Consider the following 18,614-nt stretch of genomic DNA (forward strand, 5'->3'; position numbering starts at 1 on the left):
AGGGATCATTATTACCATAAGAAATGAAATGAAACTATCGAGCTACAAGAATTACTTATGACTACACAAATCTGTTGCATCAATTCTTTCATTAAATATAATCTCCAAATTCCATTATCAATTTTCTATATGACAAAACATTTTCTCTCTCTTCAGTTGGAGTTCTTTCTTTTGTCTTGTAGCACATATAGAAACAAGGTGATAAGGAACTGAGAAACATATTTAACAGGATTGGTTAATCGAAAGACACAACTTCTGATCCCTGTCTATAGGCCTCTGAGTTTGAATCCCAGAGTTCAAGGCTAGTGTCAAGGGTCAACTTGCTGATGGCCCCCACCCCAGTAAGGAACCTACTGACATGAACCCCCCTTAGCCCTGCTGCAGTGAAATGCATTTCTCTCTCTTTCTCTTTTAAAAGGTATCATTTTCAAGCCATTCTCAGACAGAGAGAGGGAGGAGACAGAAATTCCTGGCAGCCTTTCCTTTCCACCGCTAGTCAACTATACCATCCGAATGAGCAGCAAGATTTCCCAAACAACCAGAAGAATACGAGAGAAAATCTGGACGGTGGGTCCACATAACTCAGCCTCGCAAAGTCAGATCTACAGCCGAGCATTTATCTACATCCAGGATAGCATTGACAGAGCAATCATTGAATTGCAGACAGGGAAAACCGCAGAAGAAATCGCAGTACAAGTTCAGGCTACCCCCTACCCCTGCTACAACAAAGACATGTAAGTCTGCTGACTAAACCTCGATAAGCAGAGTGTTTAATAAATGGTAGAGCATTTACAGCAGTATACTCTCTGTGGGGCTGCCCTTGGGCCTAGTCTGGAAGCTCCACCTGGTGCAGAATGGGGGTCCTGGGTGGGGGCACAAAGCTACCAACATGTGACACCACTGTTAAAACATCTGCACAGGCTCCCCACCTACTACTGGGCCACCTTCAAGGACCTTGCACCAATTTACAAAGCCCTCAAGAACTTAGGTCCAGGGTACCCGAGGGACTGCCTGAACTGTTATCTCCTAGCTCAGTCACTGAGATCATCTGCAGGGACATCATTGGCAACATTAAATTGAGTCTTTGGTATCATCAGCCCAGAGGAATGTTATGCAACAGAGATTAGGGAGGTGCTTTCTGTTTTAACCTTCAAAAACCTGCTGGAAACTGTTCTGTGCCACCAAGTTGATGCAGACAATAAGGAAAACATCTTTCCTCAATAGCAGATGATCTCTGAGTATACATTTTTATGAGGGTTTTTTTTAATGGTATATAGATATGGTATTATGATATAGTGTTATATAAATATTTTTTATAAATAAATAAACATTATAGTGGGACAGAAATATGGTCACTCACAACCTCAGCAGTTGTATCAGGCTTCTTTGCTAAAACACTTCCTGGTCAGATAAAATCACCATAATGTGACAACTGGCAAAGGGATCAAGCAAGACCTCCAAACCAAACAGCAATCCTGATTTGGATGGCTCATTCAAATCACAGTTTGATAGTTTGGATATAATGTCTGTCTGTGCTTTGATCCAACTCATGGAGAGTGTTACATCTGAATGTACCCAAGCTTCATTTATGCCTTCATAGGCTGCCCTAACAATATGCGAAACCCTGAAAAACTATGTTCCTTTTCTTTTATGCCAACCTCTACCCATCTCCCTCCCTCCCTACCCACACCCACCCACCCATTGTTGTGGAATCCTGCAACATCTGGTTGCCTGTATCTTAACATTAAGAATTAAGTAATTTTTACTTCTCAGATAGGAATCTCCCCTTCTTAAATTATTTAATGATAGCCATGGTAAGGTTTGATTTCTCACTATCACTGTTTTAGGCATTGCTAATGGTAAATTGTCTTTGATCCAAGTGTTTTGTGTAAGTAAACTCAGAATACAAGTGGATCCATACCAAATTCATACCATGTATGCTCTATCAATAAATGATTGCAAAAATAATCATTTTCAGTGGGACTTAGTTCCACGTAAATATGATTCAGTTTACAAATTAAACCTATGCATGTTTACTCAGAAGTAAATCTAAGTTTGCAGTCCTGTATACACAGGAAATTGCTAGGGAACAAGCCATATTGAATACAGTAGGATATAAGTCTGAGTGAACATGACTAGGACAGGACTTGTCTGGCATAGATGTTATTGCTGCTTTCGTATTCATCTCCTGAGAAGATCACAGCGTCAAGTGATATTTCTGCAAAACATGGCAAAACATAGTATGCTTTGTTTTGAGGTGGAAAATTGAAACTACTTCCAGTCTCTAACTTCATAGAGTTTTGCAAAGGTATAAGAGCCCTTACACCTTTATCCCTACATAGGTTTATACAGAGGAATATTAAGTATCAGTCAAGGAAGGGTGGGGCACAAAACATGGCTCAGTGTAGGGACTCTGAGAGCCACAAACCAGTAGCTGTAGGTTTTTGTAATAGCAAAAATTATTTCATTGAATGTAGTTACCACTTCCTAGAATGAGCCAAATGTTTTTTAACTATGGTCCAAGTTTCAGAGAAAAACACAAAGGCTTTTATGTTGAAAGTCATGTTAGTTATCCCTCCCTAATCCAACATACTTTGCCTTTGCAGCTAAATAATTGCTTTTCTTTTTACAGGTTCCTAACCAGTGTGACTTACTCCCTTCCATTCATGTTGATGGCTGCTTGGATACTTTACATTGCAGCCTTTGTGAAGAAACTCGTTGAAGAAAAAGACCTGAGGCTTTACGAGGTAGTCTGAAGTTTTGAGTATTCACCACACCCTGCGGCTGTATCTGACAGAGTCTGAGTACCTGGGTGGAAGAAATCCAGTCTATAGGGTTCCCTGTTAACTTATTCACAGAGACTGACAGAGAAACCACTTATGAAAGCTATGCCCTGAGCTCCTCTCCAAAACAATTCATACAAGCAAATTCAGTGGAAATTGCTTCTGGATAAGACCTGAGAAGGCAGGTCTCAGAGTTCATTTTTCAGAATGAGAGATAGACTACCAACAAGACTTGCACCTTTAAAAGCTAACAGCGCTAGTTCTCCAAGAATGTAGAGGGGCCTAGCAGTTGAAGTTGATCTTGAAGACATTCCAGTCTTCTTTGTGGTGCTCCTATGTTGTTTATCACTCCTGTGTAGGGATGCAGGAGAAATTCAGTTCCTTTTCCCAGTGAAAGCTGAAGCTATTGAATTTGCACTTTGCGGTGCAGTTCTCCAACTAATGTTTGAAAATATGCATATATTCAGGAAAAGTATACATAAAAATGAATATATTAGTGAAAACTCCTTGCATTGGGGGACATTGCTTGCAAAATTGTGTACATTAGTCAAAACTGCATATAAAATGCGTTTGTATTCAATGTTGATGGATTTTCAGGAAGATTTTTACAATTTCATTTATAAATTGATGCAAAATGTGGAGAACTCAATTTAAGATTGGAAAAATGAGAAACCAAGAAAGCAGAAGCAGATCCTTCTGTTCTTACTCCTAATTATGCATATTTAACATTATTTGTTCTTTGAAATATTTCTTACCCTTCTTTCACCACAACGCAATTCTAGGGTAGGATACAATTAAAACAGATAAATGACAACTTGAAAAATAATAAATGACAGGAATCCAGGCACTGGTATCCAGCAAAGGCCTAGGCAAATAGGCAACATCAGAAGGGGGAGCAGGAGCTGCAGCACAGAGGGGAGGTGCTCCAAAGCTGGGGCCCACAATGACAAACCTCCTTGGTAGATCTCAACAGCCAGGCAGATCTGTGTGGGAGGAGGCACTCTCTCTAAGTTATGTAGGGCTTTATAAGTCAATGCAAGCACCCTGAAATGGGCTTGGTAGCATATAGACACCCAGTGTAGTTCTGTCACGATTGGTGTAAATTGTTGGCAATAGGCAGTCCCCAATAAGAGCTCAGCTACCTCATTCAGCACTAACTGCAGCTTCCAAAACAGCTTCCAGGGTAGCTCCACATATAGTACACATTTCAGCAGTCCATGCTTAAGGTTGTTGTTGTTTAGTTGTTTAGCCATGTCCGACTCTTCGTGACCCCCTGGACCAGAGCACGCCAGGCATGCCTGTCTTCCACTGCCTCCTGCAGTTTGGTCAAACTCATGCTGGTAGCTTCGAGAACACTGCCCAACCATCTCACCCTCTGTCATCCCCTTCTCCTTGTGCCCTCCATCTTTCCCAGCATCAGGGTCTTTTCCAGGGAGTCTTCTCTTCTCATGAGGTGACCAAAGTCTTGGAGCCTCAGCTTCAGGATCTGTCCTTCCAGTGAGCACTCAGGGCTGATTTCCTTCAGAATGGAGAGGTTTGATCTTCTTGCAGACAGTCCATGGGACTCTCCAGAGTCTCCTCCAGCACCATAATTCAAAAGCATCAATTCTTCGGCGATCAGCCTTCTTGATGGTCCAGCTCTCTCGTTACCTGCACTTGAAGCTTTCCCTGTCAAGACCATGTGTCCTGCGTGCAAGTTATGCATCATGCATATTATTAGCCCTGCCCCCATTTCATCAGTGTGCAGTGTGACAAAATATGTGCAGGAGTATAATTCTCACTTTCCTGGCACTCCAACAGGGAATATTTGTCTGGAAAAGTTCCATTGGGAACAAACATCAAGAGGAAAACTGTGGGATGTAGTTGGGCAGGGTCTGTTGCTCAATGGAAGAGCACCTGCTTTGCATGCTGAAGGTCTCAGGATCGAACCCTGCAGAGACGGACCTTGGCACCTCAGATTTCAGCGGCACTCTGTGCACCGCCAAAATCTGGCACACCTCTCCCCACACCTCTCGCCGTGCAGTGGAGTACTGGTGGCAGAGCCTGCTTTGGCACCCCAGACGTTTTGAGCCCAGTACAGCCACACAGTCACACTCTGAGCCACTCTGACCCCTGGCATTTCCAGGCCTGACTGGGAAAGACTCCTGTCTGAAACTCTGGAGACCCACTGCCAATCAGTGTCAGCCATGCTTAACTCGATGTGCAAACGGTCTGACCTTTCGTAAGGCAGCTTCCTGAGCTCTTAAGAACTTTTGCACACAGCAAAGGGCTTCTTTGGGTTATGGGCCTCTAAAAGAAAGCCATAGATTATAGAAGAAAGGTCATTAGTAAGATCAGTGATTGGAAGCTGTTCACTATTTTGTTTAGATACATCAGCGAGTTGTTAAGAAATTATTTCTTTCATAATTGGTTCTTCTGACATGATTCTACTTCCCTGGCCTCTTACATACCATGGTGTTTTATGTGTTATTATCTCAAGTGAGGCATGTGCAAGATTAGATTTCCTGTGAGACAGCATAGCGATCAATGTGAAAATCTTTCCCCTTCTTAACTTGATTTAGTTTTCAAACTGAACTTCCACCAGAGGAGCAAAAGGGCTTTGTAATTCTTTGTCTTGGTAGTCAGTGAAGTACAGCATCCACTTCCACAGAATCAATTATTGCCTTAGACCAACTACTCTCAATTTAGTGTACACTTATTTAAAATATGAGGCTATTTCTGCTAAAAGTGTTCCTGTGTGCTGTCCTAACACTCAGTGGGACTTTTAGCACTTTCATTAGCGATTCAATCGATTCCACAGGTTAAACAAAGAAAATTATTGTTTTTGAGCAAACAGATCCCCACAGAGATACTACTATTTCACAGAATCATCTTGGGTCCTCTAGTCGAACCCCCTGCAATGCAGGAATCTCAGCTAAAGCATCCATGACAGGTGGCCATCCAAACTCTGCTTAAAAACCTCGCATGAGGCAGAGGGCACCACCTTCTGAGGGAATTTGTTCCACTGTGAAACAGCTCTGATGTCATTTGTGTAATATTAGAACAGCAGCAAGTGTGGAGAGTCTCAACTTTTGTAGAGTTATATCTGTGTATCTAATCCTCAAAGTATTTGTAGGGAAAGGGCAGAGTAGCTCTGTCAGAGGTTAGCTTCAGAGAGTCTTGGCCATGCCAGAATAACTCTCTCTTGCAAAATGTGGTAATGCAGGCATGAGGAGGAGTTATAGTGTGATCTTCTCACACCTCTGGTGTTGCGTTTTTGCCAGGGAAGAAGCTGTGTTAAAGCAGCTCAACAATGTAACATAAGAAATGGTCCACACATTCTTGTTTATGCTGAGTTAAAAAAATAACCAGGCAAAATATTTGGGGCAAATGGAGCAAAATATTTCACACATGCACCAGTAGCATTCAAGGATGTCGTAAAAGGAAGTCTACCTCCTAATCCTTGAGTTATAAATGTTCACTCCAAATAAACAGCCTGGAAATGTTAAATGAAGTGAATTTTAGGGTGGGGTGCATGATTTGTTCAGCAGATTGGCAATTTAAAATATTAGAATAGCTGGTATTTTTGAGAAACCTATCTATTTGGGAGGTAAGTGCCACTCCGTTTGAATTCCACCATGGTGTTAGTTTATTTATTTCATTTTTATTTTTTTTGTCATAGCTTAGCAAGTTAGAGATTCCAACTTTTTGATCATAATACATTAAAGATTATGGTGCAGGAAACAATACTTGTTGGAAGAAGCTGGCAGAGCTATTGCTGACCTGGCACCAGTCAATAGTCCCTACTGGGAGCACACTTGATAGGTTGGGCCATTGCCATTTGTAAACCTATCAATGCACACATAGCCCACTGGCCTTGTAAGGCAACCTCTACAACACCCAATTTTAAAACACACACACACACACACACACACAACAAAACCTACTTTGCTGTTAGTCAGAGTTTGCAGAAATACGAACTGGAGAGGTATCAGTGGCCTCAAGCATCTGATTTCTCACAATTCATTAGGGTGTGGATATTCAGTTTAGTGGGGCACAATTTGGGCATTCCTGGTAAGGACTGACATGTCCCTCTCAGAGACTGTAAAACTGAAATTAATGCTGCAGACCACCAGTCACCCCTTCTATTTTAAAAGAAGAGACAATGGCCATCTTACTATGCCTACAGTACATAATTAGAATATCCGGGTGGCGCTGTGGTCTAAACCACTGAGCCTCTTGGGCTTGCCGATCGGAAGGTTGGCGGTTCAAATCCCCGCGATGGGGTGAGCTCCCATTTCTCAGTCCCAGCTCCTGCCAACCTAGCAGTTTGAAAGCACACTCGTGCAGGAAGATAAATAGGTACCACTGTGGCGGGAAGGTAAATGGCGTTTCCATGTGCTGTGGCACTCATCACGGTCCTCCGTGCGCCAGTAGTGGTTTAGTCATGCTGGCCACATGACCTGGAAAACTGTCTGTGGACAAACACCGGCTCTCTCAGCCTGAAAGCAAGATGAGCAGTACAACCCCATAGTTGCCTTTGACTGGACTTAACCGTCCAGGGGTCCTTTACCTTTTTTACCTGGGTGAGCTCCTGTTGCTCAGTCCCAGCTCCTGCCAACCTAGCAGTTCGAAAGCATGTCAAAGTGCAAGTAGATAAATAGGTACCGCTCCAGCAGGAAGATAAACGGCATTTTCCCTCGGCCAATAAAGCGAGATGAGCACTGCAACCCCAGAGTCGTTCACGACTGGACTTAACTGTCAGGGGTCCTTTACCTGTTTTAGAAGACGACAGCACTTAATTCTTTGGTGTTTGTCTAAATGGTTTTATTGCTTTAGAGTTGGCTAAATTGATTTTATTTTTCTTTGAGTTTGTGTTTCTGTGTTTTAGTCTGTTTTTACCCTGTGCACCTCTTTGAAACTGGTTTCTAAATTTGTTTTCATAATAAATAATAGTAATAACTAATATCCATGTTTGAATTCAATTAAGTGGCTATCCTTTTATTATTTCTCCCTCCATAGTATATGAAGATGATGGGTGTCAATTCCAGCAGTCACTTCATCGCCTGGTTCATTGAGTGTGCCACCTTTCTCCTAATTACTACCACGTTTCTCATTGTTATGCTCAAAGTTGGGAACGTCCTTTCCAAAATAAATGTTGTGATACTGTTCCTGTACCTCCTGGACTACAGCTTCTCCATCATCGCCATGTGCTACCTCATCAGCGTCTTCTTCAACAACACCAACATTGCTGCCTTGGTGGGCTGTCTCATCTACATCTTGACCTTTTTCCCATTCATCGTCCTGCTTGTCGTTGAGAATCACGTCAGCTTTTCCGTGAAGAGCCTGCTGGTAAACCTCTCAGCCGTGTTAAGATGCGTGAAGGTGCTGGGGCAGCCTTAGTCAACCTGGAGCCCACATAAGTTTTGGATTACAACTCCCATCCGCTCCAGCAGGGCAGTGCTAGGTGGGGATGGTGGGAATTGTAGTTCAAGACATCTGAAGGCTGGGGGAAGGGTCATTTACCAAAGAATTTTTGTGGGGGGGGGTCAACTTAAATGCACATTTTGGCTTGTCTCTCAACCACACAATAGCAGTGGTGTAATATTAGGCCCAATTGCTTCAGGCAGCAGGGTTCACAGGCCCAGCAGATTCCAATGCTTTTCTCCCTTCCTTCTTATTCCTGACGTAGATCTTCCTTCATCTCTACTTCCCTGGTGGGAGGGGGGGCGCCATTTTGGGGTCTGCCTCAGGTGCCAAAATGTCTTGGGTCAGCCCTAGTTAACACTTCTATGTTTCCTCTTATCCAATACAGGGTAAAATAGATGAGAACTGGCAAAATGTCTAGAATATTTGGTTTGGATGTGCAATGCTGGATTCAAAAAAGCACACTGATGTCATGATGCTCAGTCAGTGGTCCCTAGAACTCTAACACACACACTCTCTCTCTCTCTCTGTGTGTGTGTGTATGTGTGTGTGTGTGAGAGAGAGAGAGAGAGAGAAAGCCAGTTTATAGAGTGAACTGCATGGATATTTCCTTACTCTCCTTGTAGGAAGAAGAGTCTACGGGGATAATAAGAATGATCCCCAAGGCTTCTTTGTGCTCATTCTCTCAGGAATGCTTTCTTTCTCATCTCCCCCCTCTCTCCCTTCTTTTGTTTTTTTAAAAAATACTTTCATTTTCATCTGAATCATGGGGTATAATTTTACATCTATACTTACATTTTATATTTCTCTGAAATCTGCATCGTCTTCATATGTTTACCTGGATATTTGTATGCAAATATTTCAGTAGGGTTTTGTGTGTTTGTTTCTCCCCTGCTTTTTCCAGAGCCTGCTGTCTCCAACCGCGTTCAGCTATGCAAGTCAGTACATTGCCCGCTATGAAGAACAGGGCGTTGGTAAGGGTTCTTCTTATGTGGACACTTCTCTGGGTAGCCCTGGTGCAGTCTGTTTCATTGGCTAATGTAGAAATTGTCTTTATCTTATCTTTTCTCTTTTGTAGGCCTGCAGTGGGATAATATGTATAAATCACCTATGTCTGGAGATGAGACTAATTTTGGCTGGATGTGCTGGTTAATTCTGATAGATTCTTTTATTTATTTCATTCTGGGCTGGTACATTAGGAATGTTTTTCCAGGTAAGTAGTGCATGCAAGAATTTTCACACACACACTCAAACACACACAATTACTAGGGTGCTCATAAGGGCATTATTTGTCCATTAAGTTTGTGTTAGATGGGACAGATTATGGACTGCAGCCCACTGTGTTGTTCACCACAGAGAAGCCACCAAAGACATTCTTTGGTTGGGGCAACCCAGCCAGATATGTGGGGTATTGTTGTTGTTGTTGTTGATGATGATAATAATAATAATAATAATAATTCCTAATGAGGGCATCCTCTCCCTTGCACATTTGCAAGTGTTTAACAAATTACATGTGCCCTATATGATTGCACATGCTACCATTCTTTGCTTCTAGGGACTGTGCAGAAGGATGTATTTGCATGACAAATGGCCATACAAAGTACTTACAAATGTCATAACCAGAATGGGTATCGCTCATAATTTTCCATATGCAAATTATGGTGAGCTCTCCCACTCTATTTCTAGAGGCAGATGAATTCAGGAATGTATGTGTGTGTTTTAATGTAATTATTTTGGCAGCATAGTGGCATCATTATCATCATTTTATTTGTACGCCGCCTTTCCATAGTTAAAACAATGCTCAAGGCGGCTTACAACATGACAAGGTTTACATAATTACCAACATAACAAAAGTCATAAGCAATAAATAAAACACATCAAAAAGTACACAACAAAATGGAAAACAACTTCCACATAAATCATAAAATCTAAAACTGAGAATACAGCATTAATATCAGTTGCAATTTAAAATGACATACATAAAAAAGCAATTTAAAAAACAAAAACGGAGCCCTCTCTGCCCGGATGGAAGGAGGCAGGTGAGGCCCTTCAGGCCCTCAGCAGCAGGTGAGTCCCTCGCTGGGCAGCAGCAAGCAGCCACTGTCCTTATAGAGCCCTGTGGCCCTCTATCCATGTGGTCTGGGTACCCTCAGGATACTAACATAATCCTGGGAAATTAGGGAAGAAAACAACACATTCACTTGATCAGAGGTTGCACAGCACACAAGTGCAATATACTCTGGGGGAAATGATGAAATCACATTGAACTCACACTACCACATTCTTTGGGCTTGCAGTCGTATAGACCATGTAAACCTAATTCAGACCGTCACATGCTATAGAGTAACTTTTCCCAACTTCTCAGCCTCTCTCTCTCTTTCTCTCATTTTTTTAACAGGCAAGTATGGTATTGCAGCCCCATGGTATTTTCCACTCCTTCCATCTTACTGGGCAGAGCGCTATGGCTATTTCCCCTTGTGGAGTGAGAAGAGGAAAAACTTTCTTTTCACCAATTTCTTCTTGAGAAAAGAGCCAGCATTCCCTGAAAAGATATGTACGTACTCCAAGTTTTTAGATGTGGTGAATATTTATTTCATAGATTCGCTTACTTTAAACCAGGGCGCCCAACAAGATGCCCTTGAGATGTTTTTGGACTACAACTCCCATCAGCCCTGCCAGCATGGTCAAGGATGATGGGAGCTGTAGTCCAACAATATCTGGAGGTGCCACTTTGCCTGATCTCGCTTTAATCAAACCATTAGCCTTGTACTGAAATGTAACATAGATATTTGCCAGAGATCAAAGCTGAGCAGTAATCTTGAGACGAGGGGTAAAATTTAATGTTGTTGCATTTTGACCTGATGCACAGAAAAGGTGGTGAGGCTGGACCATGAACACAGCTGCAAGTGAGCAACTTGCTCAGCAAAGGCTGAGAGCAAACTGCAGCCTTTCAAGGCTCTCTCTGCAGACTACCTCCTCCAGGCTCCACCTCCTTGTAGAAAACCTTAGAAGCTGGCCTGAAGATGGACACTCCCTTGCTGTTTCATAGTCTCCTTTCTGGTGCTCTCCCAGACTAGTGATGCATGGGATGCACCTGGCTCTTCAGGCTCAGGTGCCTGTGAGTGACCAGGCTCTGGCCCTACAAGCCCTGGGGGTCAGGGGCTTTCCTCTGAGAGCTCCTGTCCAACCCTCTCAGGCCCAAGGGTCTCCCTATCTGCAGCAGTCAGCTCTGTGCCCTGAATCTGGCTACACTGCCCCACAACCTCCTACTCCCTCTCCAGAGCACCACTAGACAAAAGGCAACACAATTTAGATTCCTCACCGGACCCTGACTATATTTGGAAATATGTATGCTGTCATGTTTTGCAAACTTAAATATGGGTAGGTTATTTGGATACTCTGCATTGTAAAATCCCAAAGCAAAAATTACCCCCTCAAGCTGATTGCGCAGGGCGTGTGTGTGATGACTGAGAGGTAGATGAACCAGGGATTGTTTGTCGTTAGATATGTACACACAGTATAATTTCCATATTAATCTTCCACCTATTTAAAGACTACCCATCTTGAACCATATATTTCTTTGGCAGGGGAAGACAACCACAACTCACTGCTCTTAAATTTGCTGCTAAATCTGCTGTTTCTTTAAAACCCACATTGATGCATTATAGTTTGTTACAAAATGTTGTGGCTGTACAGTCATGTACATCTAATTTTCATAGAAAGAAGTCTTAGTATCCACCCAAACAGCTGTGTTTTCCATTTCTCATTTTGACATGTCAAACATGGGCAGTAGCAGATATCCACAACATACGCCCCTTTCCTCTCCCTAAAACGAAACACAATTTTGAACTCCCAGCTCCAAAGGCCATCCCGCCAGCATACCTGCCTGTGTGGTACATTTTCATGCCACTTAGCACACTTACCATTTTTTGTGTTTTCTTTTACTGATAGCTGTCCATATAGGTATTCCATATGCAAATTCCCACCATCTGAAGCACAGAGTAAAAGGTTTCTCTGTTCTTGTTGTTTTATAGTTGTTCAAGGTGCTCTGCCTTCTAACCTTGAACCTGAGCCGACCGACCTAAAAGTGGGAGTTTCTCTGTATGGAATAACAAAGGTCTATGGATCCAAAGCGGCTGTCCAGAATCTCAACCTGAACTTTTATGAAGGAAACATAACTTCTTTGCTGGGACACAATGGAGCTGGAAAAACTACCACAATGTAGGTTCTCTTTGAAGAGGAATTGCTTCGAACTGCAAGAAATACCACTTTGTAGCTAGTGAAGATAAATGCCAGAATCAGTAACATCTTTTTATGTTTCAAGACCAGATCAGTTGTTGTCTTTGAAAGCTGCTTTTTTGAAGTTTATGCCATATACTTTCAATGTTCTCAGCAGGTTTCTGTCTCCCCTTCCTTCACAAATGAAAGCATATTTCTTATTTTTACTGATTTTTCTGCTGGCTTTTCTGCTCCTAGGCCAACAGAAGTATCAGCAGTAACACTTGTGGGTGCTAAAGGTTCCCATTTTGTTGAATTATTGTAGAACTGTGTGCTGCTGCAGCTGGGCTTGGTGTTTCTTTTTATGCTCATAGTGGGAGAATGACATGCAGCAACAGCTTGTACTAGTCATCCTCCACACTAACTCAGTGGCTGTCATTTCCCATCAAACTAAGACCGTCTGAATTTGCAGGGTGCAAAAGTCCTTTGGGGTAAATCCAGCAGCTTTTCAGCTTTGCTAGTCTCTAGGAACATCCTGTTCTGTGCATGATATCTCAGTGCGGAGCTCCAGTTTTGCATAAACGTATCTCTGATCAAACAACTAAAATATATTTCAGGATCTGAAATATAGGTTACAGATAGGTTACAGATCAGTCTATTGCGATTGCCTTCTGTCAGCAAAGTGGAGCCTTATGACAGAGAGCTGAAATGAAATTTTGCCACAATAGCTTTCCATATTGACAATTCTGAAATATTTAAATTCTGATTTTTTTAAAATAATCAATTTGAGAGGGGTGCAGACTGCAAAATGTTTTAGTTATCAAAGGAAAACCAAAGTCAATGAAAAACTATGGATCTTGGTTTGGACAATCATCAATAGCTTGCATTGTGCTGATCAAAGGGAGACAGACAGGCATCTATCCTCCTGACTCACAGTGTATATGTAAACTGGTCTTAAAAGGATCGTGGCAGAGTGAGGATGTGACTTCCTTTGCAGTGACATTTCATCATCTAGCAGTGTTTGCAAACATAGTTCTGCTTTAGCGTGTATGCCTTACATACATTGTCTTGTTGAAATCCTTATAACAATCCCGTAAGACATGTTATTATTAGCTCCATATTACAGATTCAGGGCTGAAACTGAAAGAGGCCTGTTTTCCTAAGGTTACCTAGGGAGTTCATGGCAGAGGGAAGATTTAAAGGGATTTCCTCATTCATAGCTCAGCCTCATGGCCACCCCAGAGTGTAGTGACTACACTATACTAGCTCTTATAACTTGTGGGATGAAACGCTGGATATTTGTCTCAACTGTTCCTTATTTCCCCTATTTCTAGATCTATTCTGACCGGCTTGTTCCCTGCTTCATCTGGCACTATATTTGTTTATGGTAAAGATATCAGAACAGACCAGGATACAATCAGGAAAAACATGGGAATCTGCATGCAGCACAATGTCTTATTTAGTTACCTAACCACAAAGGAACACCTGCTTTTATATGGCTACATCAAGGTGCCCCACTGGAGTAAGGAGGAGTTACGCGAGGAAGTAGAAAGGTACATCAAAGTAGTTATATGGAGAACAAGTACGAATTGGGTGGGTTCACATTAAAATGAGATCCAAATAAAATTTCTCCCCCACTTTCCTAGCTGCAGACAACCAGATCCAAATCCAACAATGTTCTTTCTTGGTTTTGCTGCTTTGTTATCACAACATTTATCTCCACACCGATTTTCTGTCTCAAGACTTAGCTGACTTCTGTATCCAAAGTGGCATAAAAAGACGGCATGGAGGAAATGATGTTCCCTAAATTACTAGGAAGTTTTCTGAGCAGGGTATACTTTGGATAAAAAATGTACTTCTTTCCTTTGGCTGAGTCAGAATAATACTGAAATATTGGTGGTGAAATCAGGGTTTCATGACATTAATCCAAGACAAGCTAATCCCTCTTGCCAAGAACAGTAGCTTTTGCATAGTAGCTTTTCCTCATTATTATTGTCCTTTTTGTTTGGTTTTACAGACCAGTTTTTCTAAGGCTATTTCATGCCACTTTAGAGATATTAATCCACCTTTGCCATCCAATCACAATGAGTTTGTAGTTTCTTTGCGTCACTGGGGGGCTTGGAAGCGGGCCAGAATACATTGTGATTCAGCTCTGAGCCCTTAACCTTGACACATTGGCTAGAAATTCTGAAACATCTTAAAAAGAACGATAAATGAAATCAAGTCCAAGGAGCATGTTAAATCACAGATTTGGAATATGCCAATTCTAAGACAGCAGTTTTTCATTTGTATTGTTGGCGCTTTGATATATATATAGGTTCCTTTGTTTTAGTTACACACAACGAAACATATTTTACTCTTACCTTTTTCTGGGTGCTATTTTGAAGGACTTTGAAGGAAACTGGATTATACAACCATCGTCACAAGCTGACCGGCTCTTTATCAGGAGGAATGAAAAGAAAGCTATCAATATCCATTGCTCTCCTTGGGGGGTCGAAAGTGGTGATTTTGGATGAGCCAACTACTGGGGTTGATCCATGTTCAAGGAGAGGCATTTGGGAGATTATTTCAAAAAACAGAAAAGGTAATGTGGGCAGAAAAGTTGACAACCTGGCTGTTTAAAGCAAAAGTAGAAGTTAATACTGTCATACACACAATAAAATTTGGGGGGGGGATCAGGGTGAGCTTGCATCATTGTTGAAACTCATGTCTGGAGTGTTAGGTAATCTTATGAAAAAAGTATTCTTTTTAAAAATATGTATTTTATTGGTTTTCTGCAGTAACCTTATAAACATTACAGAAAAACAAAAGAGAGTGCATATTATTGGATTGTTAGCAACAAACATAACAGTAAAATATCTGATTAATTAGTCCTTTGCACAAAGATATATGTGTTATAGGGGGTTTGCAATAACTGCTGACTTACCGATGTGATCAATCAACAAGGGACATGGGCCTAAAAATTTGTCTTTCTTTCCCTGACCATTATTAACTCTGCTGTGTTGGGTCAAGCATTCAGAAAAGTGCCGTTCCCCATACACATGCATGCCAGGATTTTTTCCTGCTTTCCACCTGACAGCTCTCTCCATCCAGGCAGCAACTAAGAGGAGAGAGACAAGAGTTTGAGATGGAACCTCAGAGTTAGAGTTACTCTCAAGTGACAAAAGCGCTAATTTAGGATTCATAATCAGTGACTTGCAGGCCAAAATGGATTGCCCAGAGGATGCCATTTACAATCGTCTGAGCCCCACACAGCCCTATAGAGCCTCAGACGAGGGCCTGCTTTTTAGTCTGAGCAATTCATCTCCTAGAGAGCAGACACTATCACACGAGTCCCTGTTTCCCATTTCCCTGTCACATTTCCTGCTGTCTGCAACACCTCTGCAACATATTGATTGATATATGCTGCCTTTTCTGTATGCTTTTTTCAGGCAGAACAATCATTCTGTCTACCCATCACTTGGATGAGGCAGAGGTATTGAGTGACAGGATTGCATTCTTGGAACATGGTGGGCTCAAGTGCTGTGGGTCCCCATTCTACCTGAAAGAAACTTTTGGCAGTGGATACCACCTGACCCTGACTAAAAGAAAGGTTTGGAAAACACTTGAATGTTGTTATGGGGTGTGAAAATATCTAATATTTTTCAAACCTGAAATTGCCCTGTGTTAAGGAGGAAAGTGAAGAAATGGCATCTAATGAAAATGATTTTTTTAAAAGGTATCCAGTGGCTGTTATGAATCTACAGGAAATGGTAAAATCGAGAGATCAGATCGCATAACAGCTTCTCCCCATGGTGTCTTTACGTTTTGATTAGCTATTTGTATAGAAATGGCCAAGTGCTTGTCCAGTTACACTCCCTTTGAAAATTTAGCTTTTATAGTTACATTTGGCTGTTTAGAATAATAAAATGTCTCTTCCTGAGTTGCTGGAGGAAGTACATTTTCATGCATGTTTTGAGCGGGCCAGGAAATATAGTGACAAACCACCCCCTTCACCTTCGGCCAGTATATGATGGTTGATTTAAACTCAAAATCAGGGATGCTTGAGGAATTGCATTTTTTGCAAGTCCTGATATGAACTTGCCTGATCCATAATTCTTTCCATCAGATTTTGCACTCCTCTAAATGTTGCAGCACAGTTCACAGAAATTTAGGGTTACCAAGTGGTGCATTTAAATATGTTTTAAGAGAAATAATTGACTTTAAAATATGTATTTAAATAGGCACTTTGTAATGGTTTCTGATTTGGAAGGAGAACAAAACTGAGTAAAAATCTGCAAAAGTGGCATCACCTGGTGTGATGGGATGATGAGCTGCTTGTGTGTAAAAGCTTAGTCCCTCAGAGTTTGGGCATGGTTCTCAAACTCTGTCCTTAGTGGAGCCCTTAAACATGACTCCCTTAATCGCTGGCAGAATCCGACAGTGGGTGTTTACGGAATCTACTCCAGCATAAAAGCTCCTTAACGGAAACGCGTCTTCTGGATTCTCGGCGCGACAGTTTCCGGCGAGGAGTGGGTGTACCTATAGGCGGACCTGAGACTTCTCCACTGTTTATAATAATTTATTATTTGTACCCCGCCCATCTGGCTGGGTTTCCCCAGCCACTCTGGGCGGCTTCCAACAGAGATAAAAAATACACTAAAATGTCACATATTAAAAACTTCCCTGAACAGGGCTGCCTTCAGATGTCTTCTGAATGTCAGGTAGTTGTCCATCGCCTTGACATCCGATGGGAGGGCATTCCACAGGGCGGGCGCCACCACCGAGAAGGCCCTCTGCCTGGTTCCCTGCAACTTGGCCTCTCGCAGTGAGGGAACCGCCAGAAGGCCCTCGGAGCTGGACCTCAGTGTCCGGGCAGAACGATGGGGGAGGAGACGCTCCTTCAGATATACTGGACCGAGGCCATTTAGGGCTTTAAAGGTCAGCACCAACACTTTGAATTGTGCTCGGAAACGTACTGGGAGCCAATGTAGGTCTTTCAAGACCGGTTGTTATATGGTCTCAGCGGTTTTCGCTGGAAGACTTCCTGAGCCATCCCTTCGACTCACTTTCTCTCTGATCTCCCTCTCTCCCCCTGCTGGTACCTTCCTCCGCTGCTGAGTCTCTCCTAGCTTCCGAGAGCCCCTCCACCACCTGCCTTTCCGATGGCAGTTCCCTGACACCTGGTAATAGGCAGATTTGGCCATGGCTATAGTTGGATGGGGTTTTGTGCATCTTTCCTACACTGCTTTTTAAAAAAAGAAAGTTGAACTGGAGGAAGTGCAAGTGGATATAAATCCATGTCAGAATCACCATTCCTGAGTTGCTTTTTCACAGTGTATCCTCTCTCTCTGAAAGCATTAAGTAACCTCTACCCTGGATGCGGGTGGCACTGTGGGTTAAACCACAGAGCCTAGGACTTGCCGATTAGGAGGTTGGCGGTTCAAATCCCCGCGACGGGGTGAGCTCCTGTTGCTCTGTCCCTGCTCCTGCCAACCTAGCAGTTTGAAAGCAAGTCAAAGTGCAAGTAGATAAATAGGCACCGCTCCGGCGGGAAGGTAAACAGTGTTTCCATGCGCTACTCTGCTTCGCCAGAAGCGGCTTAGTCATGCTGGCCACATGACCCGGAAGCTGTATGCTGGCTCCCTCGGCCAATAAAGTGAGATGAGCACCGCAACCCCAGAGTCGGTCACAACTGGACCTAATGGTCAGAGGTCCCTTTACCTTTACCCTGGACTACCCTGGATTTTAAACATGTGGAGAAAATAATTTTAAACTTTGCCTAACCTGTAATTTCATTCTGAGATTGATCCAGGGAGTGAGGTGGAAGGTAGTGGAGCAATTCTATTTTAACACATTTGCAGATTTCTTATAGTTAGGGATGTGTTGGACTGGAAAAGAAATAAAGTAGGTATGCGCTACTGTGTCACATTTTGACTGGCCAAAACAAAACTTTTTTTTTATAAAGAAAACCACCAAGCAACTGCTGGATTAGGCCAAAGAGGCCTTGTCACCCAGCATCCTGTACTTATGAGAAGCCTGGAAGCAGGACTTACACCCAGCAGCACTCCCCGCTTCGTGGGATTCCCATTAACTGGTATTCCGAGGCATCCTGCCTCCATTGTGGCTAGGAGCCATTACTAGCCTTCTCCTCCATTTCTCTGTCTAATCCCCACTTAAAGCCATCCAAGTTGGTGGCTGACACTATATCTTATGGGAATGAATTCT

General features: G+C 42.5%; 1 protein-coding gene and 1 long non-coding RNA gene across 2 annotated transcripts in view; one reads left to right on the top strand and one right to left on the bottom strand.

The window, feature by feature from the left end:
- Positions 1-18,614, top strand: part of ABCA12 (ATP binding cassette subfamily A member 12) — a 127,766-nt gene that overhangs the window by 64,963 nt on the left and 44,189 nt on the right. The window contains exons 23-32 of the mRNA XM_081849115.1: positions 419-734; positions 2,633-2,747; positions 7,785-8,114; positions 9,094-9,163; positions 9,268-9,402; positions 10,588-10,743; positions 12,224-12,410; positions 13,742-13,960; positions 14,795-14,991; positions 15,839-15,999. Coding sequence (XP_081705241.1) covers positions 419-734; positions 2,633-2,747; positions 7,785-8,114; positions 9,094-9,163; positions 9,268-9,402; positions 10,588-10,743; positions 12,224-12,410; positions 13,742-13,960; positions 14,795-14,991; positions 15,839-15,999 — 1,886 coding nt within the window. The remainder of the gene's footprint in view (positions 1-418; positions 735-2,632; positions 2,748-7,784; positions 8,115-9,093; positions 9,164-9,267; positions 9,403-10,587; positions 10,744-12,223; positions 12,411-13,741; positions 13,961-14,794; positions 14,992-15,838; positions 16,000-18,614) is intronic.
- Positions 1-18,614, bottom strand: part of LOC309335518 — a 122,559-nt gene that overhangs the window by 26,565 nt on the left and 77,380 nt on the right. The window lies entirely within an intron of this gene.

Source organism: Podarcis erhardii (assembly GCF_964252035.2).
Source record: "Podarcis erhardii genome assembly, chromosome: 1".
Classification (NCBI taxonomy): Eukaryota; Metazoa; Chordata; class Lepidosauria; order Squamata; family Lacertidae; genus Podarcis; species Podarcis erhardii.